The sequence below is a fragment of the Nomascus leucogenys genome, chromosome 16, assembly GCF_006542625.1.
Source record: "Nomascus leucogenys isolate Asia chromosome 16, Asia_NLE_v1, whole genome shotgun sequence".
NCBI classification, from domain to species: domain Eukaryota; kingdom Metazoa; phylum Chordata; class Mammalia; order Primates; family Hylobatidae; genus Nomascus; species Nomascus leucogenys.
This window is the reverse complement of record NC_044396.1, coordinates 50,179,515-50,194,366: the sequence shown is the minus strand read 5'-3', so window position 1 is coordinate 50,194,366 and position 14,852 is coordinate 50,179,515. Positions and strand designations below refer to the sequence as shown.

The 14,852-nt window shown below is 42.4% G+C and overlaps 1 protein-coding gene across 2 annotated transcripts in view; it reads right to left on the bottom strand.

Annotated features, from left to right (window-relative positions):
- Positions 1-312: 312 nt before the first annotated feature.
- The window catches only part of ERICH5 (glutamate rich 5), a 28,405-nt gene continuing 13,865 nt past the window's right edge, over positions 313-14,852 (bottom strand). The window contains exons 2-3 of one of the 2 annotated variants that reach the window (XM_004090781.2): positions 3,714-4,667; positions 314-702 (exon numbers count right to left, since the gene is read on the bottom strand). In XM_004090781.2, coding sequence (XP_004090829.2) covers positions 590-702; positions 3,714-4,667 — 1,067 coding nt within the window. In that variant the 3' untranslated portion in view covers positions 314-589. Of the gene's footprint in view, positions 703-3,713; positions 4,668-14,852 lie in introns of both variants that reach the window. The other variant, XM_003256035.2, reaches the window with a different exon arrangement.

The following is a 14,852-nucleotide window of genomic DNA, read 5'->3' as shown; positions in this document are numbered from 1 at the left end:
TAAGGATCTGTGGTAGCTGACAACCTTAAAGGAGAGCAAGTGTGTAGATGCCATACTTCCTAAGGTTCTTATCGGCTTGAATTCTATAACAAGACAGAAATATTTGATATAGCTCATCCTATTATTTTTGCTGTTGTTCATTCTCATTACATCATGATTATAACTGTGTGACTTTATTACTGTGAGTTCCCTAAAATTTGCTAACTCCTTTCTCTAGCCACTTGTACCTAAAGGTTTACACTTTCTTTTTAGGGTCTCATTTTCTATACTGAATGGCCCCATGGCCACAATGAAGAAAGTCACCCTCACACTCTTAAATAATCACATAATTTTTATTGGCTTTAGTTTTTATACTTTTAAATGTATAACCATTCTAAGTAGCTAAGAAAACTGTTCATGGCTTAGCAGTTTTGTAGAACAATATAATCAAAAACATGGAAACATCCTTCTCATGGTTCCAACAGTCTCTCTATAACCACACTCCTTACAGAAAACATGTAAATGTAGAAAGATAAGATACATAACCACAAGCTTCACTACCATTTTTGTCTTCTCTATGATAACACGCTGTGTCGGTTCACTCTTCTATCTATGTGGCTGCTGAAAGGTCCACTGCTTCTCCTGTTTCTTCTTCTTTGGTTTCAGCCCCTTCACTCACTTTCTCATTCTCCATCTCTGTTGCCACCTTTTCCCCTGTCTCACCTGGAAAAGTAACCAAAGGAGATACTAAGAGACATTTATTTAGAATTAACATAAATTATCCCACAGTTTGTCTTCAATGGGGGCAGTTCTTGATCTTCAGGTCTAAGCAGTAAGTTTCTCTGGGGGTATCAAGAAACGTAATCATCTCAGCTGGGCACAGTGGCTCACACCTGTAATCCAACACTTTGGGAGGCCGAGGAAGGCTGATTGCCTGAGGTCAGGAGTTCAGGAGCCTAGCCTACCCCAAAGTAATGAAACCCCGTCTCTACTAAGAATACAAAAATTAGCTGGGCATGGTGGCACAAGCCTGTAATCCAAGCTACTCGGGAGGCTAAGGCAAGAGAATCACTTGAAGCCGGGAGGCAGAAGTTGCAGTGAGCTGAGATCATGCCACTGCACTCCAGTCTGGGCGACAGAACGAGACTCGTTTGTCTAAAAAAAAAAAAAAAAAAAAAAAAAGGAAAAGAAAAGTAATCATCTTGATTCTCTCAGAGCCTCTGAATGGCTGAAATGTCGAGTAAATTAACATCTCGAGTCTTGGCATACTCTTATGAAATAAATTCTCTCTATAAAATCAGGATGCAAAATTACCAAAGAAATTGGTGGTAGAACAGATTATAATAGAAAGTTCATGGCCAGGTGTGGTGGTTCGCACCTGTAATCCCAATGCTTTGGGAAGCTGAGGCAAGAGGATCACTTGAGGGCCAGGAGTTCAAGACCAGCCTGGGCAACAAGACCTCCTGTCTTTACAAAATATTTTTCAAAAATTAGCTGGACAGCTGGGCATAGTAGCTCACGCCTATAATCCCAGCACTTTGGAAAGCTGAGGCAGGCAGATTGCTTGAGCCTAGGGTCTGAAAGCAGCCTGGCCAACATGGTAAAACCTTGTCTCTACAAAAAATACAAAAATTAGCCAGGTATGGTGGCGCCCAGCTACTCAGGAGGCTGAGGAGGGAGAATGGATTGAGCCTGGGAGGCAGAAGTTACAATGAGCTAAGAATACCACTGCACTCCAGCCTGGGTAACAGAGCAAGACTCTGTCTCAATAATAATAATAATAATAATAATAATAATAATAATTTTTTAAAAGAAAAAAAATTAACCAGGCATGGTGGCACATTCCTGTAGTCTACTTGGGAGCTGGGGCAAGAGGATCCCTTGAGTCCAGGAGTTGGAGATTATAGAGAGCTGTGATTGAATCACTGCACTCCAGCTTGAAGATCTTGTCTCGAAAGGAAAGAAGGAAGGAAGGAAGGAAGGAAGGAAGGAAGGAAGGAAATCTAATTTGTATCTAAATCAAAGGGTGGTCCAGGGGTGCCCCCAAACCTGACTGGCTTGGCCATTATGTGTTTAAAAACAATCGTTAAACATTTACAGACAGCCAACACTAACAAGTCTGGACATTGCACACACAACCCTGTTTCCCTGAGAAGTTGGCTTTGGCAACATTGGCCCTAGGCTGGAGCTGTGCAGAGCTTCCTCTTTTGACAAGGCTGTGCTCTCCTATTTGCCAAGGTCCCCCAGGCTCCCACAGTATGACATGTGTCCTTTGCCTCACTCATTTTCAGTATCCTAGGTCTAAAGACTTCTGAGTTTGCCAATCCTGGTGTAAAAATTACCTGCTTTTATTTGCCTCTCCCAAGTTGTTCCCAGAGCCCTTCTTACACATTCTTAGGAAAGCAGTTCCCACAACAGACTATGGTGATGCACACACATCCTGCCTTCCCACGCTAGACAGTGAGCCCCTTGAGGACAGAGACTATCTCTTCCTCAGACTGCATCTCAGCACCTAGCATATGTTTAGGCACGCAAAAAATGCTGAGTTAATAAATGAAAGAATTGGCCAGACGCGGTGGCTCATGCCTGTAATCCCAGCAGTTTGGGAGGCTGAGGCGGGTAGATCATGAGGTCAGGAGCTGGAGACCAGCCTGGCCAATGTGGTGAAACCCCATCTCTACTAAAAATACAAAAAGTAGCCGGGCATGGTGGTGTGCACCTGTAGTCCCAGCTACTCAGGAGGCTGAGGGGGGAGAATTGCTTGAACGCAGAAGGTGGAGGTTGCAGTGAGCCGAGATCACGCCACTGCACTCCAGCCTGGGCAATAGAGCAAGACTCCATCTCAATAAATAAATAAATAAATAAAATAAATCAAAGAATTAAAAAAAAACGGATGATTATAATGAATGCTTCACTTAAGTATACTGAACTATGAAGCTAAAATTTACCAAAATGTAAATCATACCACAGAAGAAAATATTTTTTTAAATTATAACACCAATAAAGAACACTGTAAACATCATTTGTTTTATGCTGGTAAAATACATTTAAAATTTTAAAACACCATATGCTAAGACATAGTACATTTTCTCTGGTCTTCTCAGATTTTAAAACTACAGAAGAACAAGAGCAGACTGACAGTCATTTTCTTTTTTTTTTTCTGGAGAACGAGGTCTCACTATGTTGCCCAGGCAGGTCATGAACTGCTGGGCTCAAGCTATCCTCCCACCTCTGCCTCCTGAAGTGCTGGGATTACAGGTGTGAGCCACTGCACCCTGCCCTGACAGTCATTTTCTAAGATAAGCTTCACAAAGATGAAAATAACATTCTAAGATCCATTATGTATATATCATTTCATTGGAAGGTGAATTCCTCCAGTAATCATCTATTCACCTTTACTTTGGATCCTGATTTCATACATGGGGCCTGATGAAGTGTCAACTTGGAAAAGTTCAGAAAGTTTCACATGTTGCCTTCAATGTTAGATACTATTTAAACAGTAGGTTAAAATTTTGGACAGAGATGATGTTTCAGAAAAGTTTTGCTGACAAACTGAGCATTAATAGAATGCCTCTTTCCCAGGCATAGAAGCCTTTTTGGTTTGGTCAAATGAACTTCAACCACCTGAAAGTGACTTCAGGGACTGTGTGTCAGTCACCCCATCCCATTCCCCACAGCTGGTCTCCTATGGAGCACATCTAAACATCCAGAAGGTTTGCCAGCATAACTTTTACCTTCAATGCATTGGTCCTCTTGGTTAGTATGGATGTTCCTGACCATTTCCACATATGCTCCTGTCTCTACATTTCGTGCTGGATGCTCCATGCTTCCAACTATTCCTTCAGGTTGAATCTGCTCCATGTTGCCTGGACCTTCAGGAGTTTTATGAAGTGGATCATTCATAACAGGCTTTTCCACAAGCTGACTTCTGTCCAATACTTCTGGTGTTACATTCTCTTTGGGAATTGTTTCTAGAAGCTGGGGCTGCTCCTCTTTTCCCAGTGTTGCCTGAAGTTGCTGCTCTTCAGCTGTTTCCACAAACTGACTTCCTTCCAATATTTCTGGAGATTCATTCTCTTTGGAAATTGTTTCTAGAAGCGGGGCCTGCTCATCCTTTCCCATTGTGCCCTGAGGTTGTAGCTCTCCAGCTGTTTGCAGAGTCAGAACGTTCTCAGTTGTTCCTAGAGGCTTCATCTCTGCAGCAGTTTGTGAATTCTCAGTGGCCTCCACTGCTCTGAGGGAGTCCTTCTCTACTGCTGTCTGCAAAGGCTGACCCTTGGCTTCTGGTCCTAAAGGCTGAGCTTCAGCATTTCCTTTTAGAGGCTCAGCCTCTGTCCCTGCTCTTGCATCTTTCTTCTCTCCTTCTGCTGCTGGGGCATCCTCTTTGCCACCTGGTTGAGGCGGCCCAGATTCCTCCAGTCCCTCTGCAGGCTGAGTCTTTTCTGTGGACCCCGATTGGTCTGTGGCATCCCTTCCAGGGGCTACGTCCTTGGCCAGGGGCTGTTCTTGGAGGGGTTTAACACCATTAGCTGTAGGCTCTGCTGAAACCTTGAGCTTTTGTAAGGGAGGATGGCTTTCCCTTTGTACATTGCCATCAACAGTAGATTCTCTTCCCAATATATGTGGCTTTGGTTGGGCAAAGCAGGACTCACTTTCTTCTGCGGTTGAAAAATGCTCATTTGAAGTTACTTTTGGTTATTCATTTGAAAAATAAAAAGAAAAGAGAAAACACAAATTATTGTTTAGTTTTATCTTGAAAAGTGAATTGACATCACAAAGTAGATTTAACAGTTCAAGACAGTTCCAAATATATCTGAGTACAGAAAGGCCATACCATGACCCTAACACTCTCCAAGTCAAATCCCTTTATTGTCTTCAGCTCAAACATTTCATCTTAAGCTCTGAAGTCCTCCAAAACCACAGTTTTCTCCTGTTTGCTCCTTGTGCATCTTTTCATGGCTCCTGTCCCAGATTCTAACTGAGCTTACTTCACTTTGTTTCTCCCTTCTTTTCCTTGTCTCACACTTTCTCCTCTTGAGACTTACAAGGTTTCCTTTTTTAAAAAAATTTTTGCCATTTTTTTTGTGGGGGAGGGCAATAGAAGATTCCCAAACTTAGGAGGTTTCATGATGTGAGGTCCTTGGGCTGCTAGAGAGGTCTTACTTTCCTTCTAACACAGAAAAGCCCCCAGCAAATGGAAAAGGGACTGTGGCAGAGAATTCCTAATAGGTAAAGGCTAAGATGTCTGGGAAGGGAAGTAGCAGAGACAGTTCAGCCCGAGTTTCATGTCATTTGGGGGGCACAATGGGAAAAGAAATCAACAGAAATCAGGGAAACATGCATTTTACTTCTGGCCATTGTTCCAACTGTATGAGCTTGGAAACTTAGTTCCCAATGATCTTGTCTCTGAAACAGCAGTGAATCTCTCTTCTCTCCTTCATATTGATCTCAGAGTTGCATGAGGCATGATAGTTTAAAAGATGCAAAATTGCGTTGGATAGTTTAAGATAAGCAATTTGTTTAAGATTGGCAATATGTTAATACTCTTTGACCCAGCAGTTCTACTTCTCGAAATTTTTGTTGTTATTATTTTACTTCTTGAAAATTTATTCTAAAAGCATAAACCTTATGAAGATGCTTTGGGAGAGAATATATATATATATATATGTATATAATCCCAAAGTTCTTCCATTTTTTTATTTTTGTTTTACTTTTCTATTTAGAGACAGGATCTCACTATGTTGCCCAGGCTGGTCTTGAACTCCTGGGCTCAAGTGATCCTCCTGCTGCAGCTTCCCAAAGTCCTAGGATTTATAGGCATGAGCCACCACACCCACCCCACATTGTTCTTCATAGCAGCAAAAGCTAGAAAACAACTTAAAAGTCTAATAAGTTAGAGAACAGATAAATATTCCATGGTATGGAATATTATTACACCATGAAAAGATGATTATGAAGACCATATGCTAAAATAAGAAAATAATTATGATACAATAAGTTTAGAAATCACTCATGATTGAGTTGATCAAATACAGTAGTGCATATAAAGTACTTATTAACCCAAAGTCTACTGTGCGATTAAGTGCTCAACAAGTTAGCTATCAATTTTATATAAAGTATGATTATGGCAATGTTGAAAGAAAGGCAGGGAGGGGAGGGAGGGAAAAAGAGGGAAAACAAATCACAAATGACGGGGGAGGAAAACTGGAAGAAAATAAGTCAAAAGTTAAAGTGGGTCTCTAGGGGATCTTTTTCTTCTTCTTTTTTTTCCCCAAAGATGTTTTTCTTCTTTTCTTTTTTCCCACTAAGTTACCATCCACCTCAGTTATATGTGCATGCAGTTTATAGAGTTATCTGCTTATCTAGTGTAAGCTAAAAACAAGTAATACTCAGGTCTCCTCTCCCATTTCCCCTTCTAAAAAAGAAATATTTGCTTATAGAAGCAAATATTTTAATTCTTTTAGCTGTTTTGGAGGAATTTTTTTTCTATGTTGCTAAATGAATTGTGCTTCAGGATTTTTCAGTTTGGGCCTTTCAATTAACTTTCTTTATTTTTTAAATAGAGATGTGGTCCCATGTGGTTCGACTTGACCAGGCTGATCTCAAACTCCTGGGCTCAAGTGATCCACCTGCCTTGACTTCACAGAGTGCTGGGATTATAGGCATAAGCCACCACGCTCGTCTCAATTAACTTTTACTATGGAAGATAAAAACTTAGCTCTTTTCCTATTCTCCTCAACCATCAGCCACTCTCTCCAATTACACGTTCACATTTCCTTTTATTTTTTCGAGGTGGAGTCTTGCTTTGTCGCCCAGGTTGGAGTGTGGTGGCGAGATCTCGGCTCACTGCAAGCTCCACCACCGGGGTTCATGCCATTCTCCTGCCTCAGCCTCCCAAGTAGCTGGGACTACATGCCATTCTCCTGCCTCAGCCTCCCAAGTAGCCACCATGCCCGGCTAATTTCTTTGTATTTTTAGTAGAGATGGGGTTTCACCGTGTTAGCCAGGTTGGTCTCGATCTCTTGACCTCGTGATCCACCTGCCTCGGCCTCCCAAAGTGCTGGGATTACAGGCGTGAGCCACCGCATCCGGCCCACATTTCCTTTCAGTTCAGTGATTGCATATTAATTATTTAAAATAGTAATGTTGTAATTTGGATTATATCAATATCCAAATGTATGTCTGTATAATGACTGTGTCTTCTGTGAAGAACTGAGCCATATATTAAGCTATTACAATTTTTTATTTTTCCCCGAGTTAATAATTATCATACTTTTTCATTTCCTAGGAGTTCACGTATTATCATTTATTCAACTCACTGCCATTTTTCTCTCTTTTGAACACATGTATTCATATCAAACGGCCTATCAATTTAATCTTCATGAAGATGAAGGACTTACTGAGGTACCAAGCCACCAGCTCCAGAGCATTTTAAGGATCCTGTGGTATCCGGGGTGGCTCTAAGTTTTCTCTACTGCTAATCAAATTGAGCTTTCCTTGGCATGTTAAGTGAGTTATCACATGTCTGTCTGCTTCCTAAACTCCAGTATTGTTCTATTATTGTCTTTTTTTCTGTTCTTCCTATCTCTGTGGGTTTAAACTATTTTTAAAATCTCTTTACTGTCATTTTAGTGGTTTTTCAGGAAGGCACAAAATTAGATCCATATCTTCAGTCTACCACCTTCACCAACACCTCCGAAGATGCTTTAATGATTATTTATAACGAAAAAAAAGAAAACTTTCCAAATGAAAACATGGGATGTACAAAAGCAGTTTACGTACAAAGATGAAAACTACAGGCTCTGCTCTCTGGTACCACAGGTGAAGCCATCAGAAGCAGTAATCTAACAAAAACAATCCCATGCGATAAACGCTGTGTGACCCCTGTGTACACAGAGTGGCAAGAAGTCACACATGAGTTGAGGGTGCTGAGATAGTTTGCGAGTTCCAGGAGAACACATGGGGAAGCCTGGAGGACTCAGGAAAGGATAGTGCGGCTGGAGCCTGGCACAGAAGCCAGGTCATGGAGGGCCCTGCAGGTGGTGCTAAAGAGTTTAGATTTCATCCTCGAAGCACGAAGAACAAGAATTTCTAGCAGGACTTTTAAAAAAAGTTAAATAAATATACATGCACCATATAGCTCAGCCATTTAACTTATAGGTATTTTCCCGAGAGAAAAGAAACCACATGCCCGTACATTTATACACAAATGTTCATAGCATCTTTAACAGCCCAAACCCGGAAACAACCCAAATGTCCATCAACAGGTGAATAGGTCAAAAAATTTGTGGAACGGCCGGGCGCGGTGGCTCACGCCTATAATACCAGCACTTTGGGAGGCCGAAGCGGGCGGATCACGAGGTCAGGAGATCGAGACCATCCTGGCTAACACGATGAAACCCCATCTCTACTAAAAATACAAAAAAAAAAATTACCCGGGCGTGGTGGCAGGCGCCTGTAGTCCCAGCTACTCGGGAGGCTGAGGCAGGAGAATGGCGTGAATCTGGGAGGCGGAGCTTGCAGTGAGCCGAGATCGCGTCACTGCACTCCAGCCTGGGCGACAGAGTAAGACTCCGTCTCAAAAAAAAAAATCTGTGGAACGTTCACACCAGGGAATACGACCCAGTAATAAAAAAGAAATGAACAATTGATAAGTGTAACAACATGGATGATTTTCAAAATAATTATGCTGAGTAAAAGACAAAAAGATTACATAGCATACGATTCCATTTATATAAACTCTACAAAATACCAACTTATCTACAGCGATAGAAAGCAGAACAGTGGCTCTTTGGAGATTGAGATTGGGTAGACAGGAGGGAGATTTCAAAGGGGCATAATCTGGATTGTGCTGATGCTTCTGTGGTGTACAGATAAACCAGAGTTTACTAAAATGTACACTATAAATATGTACAGTTTATTGTATGTGAATTATACCTCCAAAAAACTGATCATTTTTGAAATATAAAAATAAAAGATAACTAAAAAAAAGAATTGTGAGCAGAGAAATGAATCAATCCAATCTGGATTTTAAAAACCTCCCAGCTGGGTGCGGTGGCTCATGCCTGTAATCCCAGCACTTTGGGAGGCTGAGGCGGGTGGATCACCTGAGATCCGGAGTTCGAGACCAGCCTGGCCAACATGGTGAAACCCAGTCTCTACTAAAAATACAAAAATTAGCCGGGCGTGGTTGCATGCACCTGTAATCCCAGCTACTTGGGAGGCTGAGGCAGGAGAAAATTGAACCCGGGAGAGAGAGGTGGCAGTGAGCCGAGATCACGCCATTGCACTCCAGCCTGGGGGACAAGAGCGAGACTTCGACTCAAAAACAAACAAAAAACTCCCGCTGGAGAATGAATTAGAGGCAGGCAACACAGAAGTCAATGTGTCCAGTGACACAGGGCAAATAGGACTCAGAAACGAGAAATAAAAATGACTGGACATAATGACAGTTCGGGGGCTGAAAAGAGGGAGAGGGAGGGTCTAGAGAAACACTGGTTCATAGCTCTGATGCTGGAGATAGAAAATATAGGATAGGCCAGGCACAGCATGCCTGTAATCCCAGCACTTTGGGAGGCTAAGGCAGGAGGATCACTTGAGGCCAGTAGTTCAAGACCAGCCTAGGCAATATAGCGAGACCTGATCTCTACAAAAAAAATTAAAATTAGCTGGGCATGGTGGTCTGAACCTGTAATACCAGTTACTTAGAAGGCTGATGGGGGAGGATCACTTGAGCCCAGGAGTTTGAGGCTGCAGTGAGCTGTGATCGTGCCACTGCACTCAGCCTGGGCAAGGGAATGAGACCCTGTCTCTAAAAATATGTGTTCTGGGGAGGGGGAGGGGGAGAGGGATAGATGGATTTAGGGCAGTGAGAGACACATGCATTGCTCAGGCTGTGGCATGGTATCTTGGAGATGGTTGTAGATTGTACATCCTGGTGGCAAATCCAGGAGGCTCTTGGACGTATAAATCTGGGCCGGAAATATATGTAACAGCCTGGAGCTGAGCTCTCTATCTTATTAACAAATTTGCATTTTGAGAAAGGGGTAGTTTTACATAGAGGTTCCTGTGAGGAGGGGAAATGAGGAGGGTAGTGGTGTGTGTGGTGTGTGTGTGTGTGTGTGTGTGTGTGTGTGAATATCTGCATCCCCACCCTGCCTCGGAGACTAGGTGTGAATCCTCCTGCAGAGAGGGAATAGAGCTGGAAGTAGAGAAGCAGAACTCAAGAAAAACCTGATGAGACTTAGGGCTCAATTAGAATTGAGGAGAGGGCTATTTTTCACCTCCCCCTCCTGCCTCATCATGAATGAAGCCTTCAAATTAATTGCAAGTAAGGCGACTTAATCAAGGTGATTTTTCAGGTCTAAAAAGAAATTCATCCTGAGAAAACAATGCATTTAGATATCACACAAAGGATGGTCTGGTGATAATTGCCTTAGGGAATAAACCAGGAAATGTGTTAATGTACTAATCACATATGTCTGCCAAATTATATTTTCTGGTAAAATAGTTATTACAGTGATTAGTATTGTCGGTTAAATGAGACAAACCATTTTCATCCACCTGTGCCAATCGTGAGTACATTCGAAAGGCATCATTCTCCTAGAGCAAAAATTGTGCAGAAAAAAAATGTGCCGACACACCCAAAACACAGCCACACAATTTTACATTCTGAAAAACATATTATGCTATCAGTCTAAGTTTTCTCCCACAATAAAAAGCTTTGCGAAAGTTTGAGAAAATTGATTTCTCCACAAATGGTGTCATAAGTGTCCAAGTGATCCGTTAATTTTTGCCATAGCTAGAATATTTATACCCATGATCACAATATCCATTCACTTTCATTCTTTTATTGTTGTTGAGACAGGGTCTCAATCCGTCACCCAGGCTGGAGTGCAATGGCATGACCATAGCTTACTGCAGACTCAACCTCTCAGGTTCAAGTGATCCTGCCACCTTAGCTTCCCAAGTAGCTGGGACTACAGACATGTGCCACCACGCCAGGCTAACTGTTAAATATTCTTAGAAACAGGGTCTCTCTATGTTGCCCAGGCCAGTCCATTTTCATTCTTTTTTTTTTTTTTTTTTTTTTGAGATGGAGTTTTGCTCTTATTGCCCAGGCTGGAGTGCAATGGTGTGATCTTGGCTCACTGCAATCTCTGCCTCCCAGGTTCAAGCGATTCTCCTGCCTCAGCCTCCTGAGTAGCTGGGACTGTAGGCATGTGCCACCACGCCTGGCTAATTTTGTATTTTTGGTAGAGATGGGGTTTCTCCATGTTGGTCAGGCTGGTCTCGAACTCCTGACCTCAGGTGATCCACCCACCTCCACCTCCTGAAGTGTTGGGATTACAGGCATGAGCCACCACACCCGGCCAGTTCTTATGTAACTTTCCCAATTTTACTGGTACACTGGAAGTAGACAAGTGTCCACAGCATATACTTTTATAAAACACAACCTGAAAATAGTCAACCAAGTTGGGAAACTTTACAAAAGAATGTCATTGTCTTTTAATATTTTTTTGTGGTAGCCCAAAGGACATATAATACCTTTAAAATGACCATACACACACAAAATAGAGAAAATGCTAGAAGGGCAGGGCCACATTTACTTTGTAATTTATATTGATTAATTGCACTCTAAATTTTGAAATGGCTGTATTTCAGAGGCAGCAACTCTCAAGGAATAGCTCAGAAGTTCTTTTTCCTATGTGATAGAAGAGACAGGCTTAAGCCACGGCACCCGGCCAGTGTAGTGGATTATAACTCCAGTTCCTGCACTTACTAGCCTCTCTCTGCCTCAGTTTCATCACCTGTAAAGTAGGAATAGTGTTATTACTGAACCAGGGAACTGACATGAGGATTACATGAGATAATACTCAGAAAGAACTAGTACAGAGACTAGCACCCACTAATCTTGTCAATCTTAGCATCACTATTGTTATACCTCCCATAGTGGCCCAAACAAGGGTGAAATTAGATGCACAGTGTCTGGGTGTGGTGGCTCACACTTGTAATCCCAGCACTGTGGGAGGCCAAGGCAGGTGGATCACTTGAGCCCAGAAATGTCCATGCCTAGACAACATGGCGAAACCCTGTCTCTACCAAAAAATTTAAAAATTAGCTGGGTATGGTGGTGCAGGCCTGTAGTTCCAGCTACTCAGGAGGCCAAGATGGGAGGACAGCTTGAGCCCAGGAGGTTCAGATCACAGTGAGCCACGATTGTGCCACTGCACTCCGGCCTGGGAGACAGAGCAAGATCCTGTCTCAAGAAAAAAGAAAAAAAAAAGAGAGAGAGAGAGAGAGAAAGAAAGAAATTATGATGCACAAACAGAAAAGTAAGGTGGTTTCATTCATTCCAATATTGGTACATTTCTGTGAAAGAAGAAAGATTAGGCTGGGTACGGTGGCTCACGCCTGTAATCCCAGCACTTTGGGAGGCCGAGGCGGGCAAATCACTTGAGGTCAGGAGTTCGAGACCAGCCTGGCCAACATGGTGAAACCCCCATCTCTTCTAAAAAAATAAAAAAATTAGCTGGCCATGGTGGCGAGTGCCTGTAATCTCAGCTACTCGGAAGGCTGAGGCTGGAGAATTGCCTAAACCTGGGAGGCAGAGGTTGTAGTGAGCCGAGATCATGCCAGTGCACTCCAGCCTGGGCAACAAAGGAAGAAGGAGAAGGAGAGGGAGGGGGAGGGGATAGGGGAGGGGGAGAAGAAGAAGAAAAAGAAGGAGGAGAAGGAGAAGGAGAAGAAGAAATGAAAAGATTAGAAAACAAATAGTTGCTTTGAACCATCTCTCAGAGAACACAATAAAGTCTACAATTACCACAAACTTCCTTTCTGGCTCCAGATTACATAACCCTCAGCTTATTCTTACTCTTGTGCTGCTGAAGGAAGTTCAATTTTTAATGCGTTTGATCTCCCTCCCTTCCCTCTAGCCTAAAGCAGAGCGTTGAGACTGTTCTAGCACTGGGTGTGAATCCTGACTCCGCCATTTACTTACCTGTGCAATCTGGACCAGTTAGTTCCTAACCTCTCTGGATCTCAGTTTCCTTATCTGTAAAATGTGGATATTGTTTGCCTTTCAGACTTGTTAGGAGAATTGACAGAGTGGATAATGTGTGTAATTTGCCCAGCATAGTATCTGACATGAAAAAGTAGCCACTAAATAGGGACGCAGTGCACAGCTGTACAAGCTCCTCACTGCACGGGGCAGAACTGCAGTCTGGGTGCATCTGCAAGGGTGCATGTGTTGTTGGTGGGGAAGGCCTCTTTCTAATTGTACAAAGGTCCCTTGAGTACCAGGAGTGACCTGTCAATAAACTATAGCTAAATTAGCAACAGAAAATCTAACTTGCAACATTAAAGGGCTTAGATACACAGTCCCCTAAACACTATGAAGTTGTCAGTGTTGACAATAAGTTGTATTGTTATCAGGGTACAGTTTAAAACATGATTATTGATAAATAATGGAAAGCTAGGCCGGGCACGGTGGCTCACCCTGTAATCCCAGCACTTTGAGAGGCTGAGACAGGTGGATAACCTGAGGTCAGGAGTTCGAGACCAGACTGGCCAACATGGTGAAACCCTGTCTCTACTAAAAATACAAAAAATTAGCCGGGCTGGTGGTGGATGCTTGTAATCCCAGCTACTCGGGAGACTGAGGCAGGAGAATCACTTGAACCCGGGAGGCGGAGATTGCAGCGAGCCAAGATTGCGCCACTGTACTCCAGCCTGGGCAACAAGAGCGAAACTTCATCTCAAAATAAATAAATACATAAATAAAAGTACTCATAATGTTAGCAATGATTTAACTAAACTTGATTAGTGTCAATAAAGGCCATTCATAAATTATATATAAATAAATGTTTCATTCTGTTTGCTGGCTTTGATTTCACTCATTCATCACATTTTCATCAAGTGCATACTACAGGCAAGGTCTGGGTGGGCACGGGGTTCTAGCAGGTAACAAGATTTGGATTAGCTGGGCATGGTGGCATGCACCTGTAGTCCCTGCTACTCAGGAGGCTGAGGCGGGAGGATTGCTTAAGCCCCAGAGGTCAAGAATGCAGTGAGCCATGATTGCGCCACTGCATTCCAGCCTGGGCAACAGACAGAGACCCTGTCTCAAAAAAGAAAAAAAAAAACGAGGAAAATGTGGTCCCTGGTATCCTAGGGTTTACTGTCTTCGGGGAAATTCAAATAGCTACTCCATTCATTAAGCACAACTTGGTGGCTATACATTACCTCTTACCCAAGTATTTCCATACACTCTGTCCATAGGATTTTGTGAATCCTCACCATACCTCCTCAAGGTAGAAAAAGGTACTACATCATTTCTTCTAGCAGGCTAACTTGAAAAGCAATTAGATATATTTTTGTCCACAAACAGGAGACATTCTATGCCTAAACTATGTTATTATATAATAAATATTGTAGACAGATGCATTATAGACAGACTACAGAGGCAAGTCTGAATTTGTTTGAAGATGTGTCTGTTTTCTGAACTCCACATTTCATCAATCATACACTGCTCTGAGCCTAATCCTTTGGTGTTCATTATCTCCCTTGATTCTGTTGTAAATTGATCCATGCACAAATTTATTGTGACAGCTGAACTAACAGAACCCTTGTCATAAGCACCGTTGTGATAGGCACACAAAAAAACTAAATACTAGGCAACATTACAGAAGGGATTAGAACTAGAGCTAACATACCTGAAATTTACATTATGGTGGAAGCTTTTCAACTCAGTTCATTACCCTAATCAGAAATGAAAAGTTTCTACCCAACAAAAAGAAAATCTTGTCAATATTTCCTATGACTATGCCATATCAGACATCCTAAAGACTTCACTGGCCTGTCTGCTGGGTTTT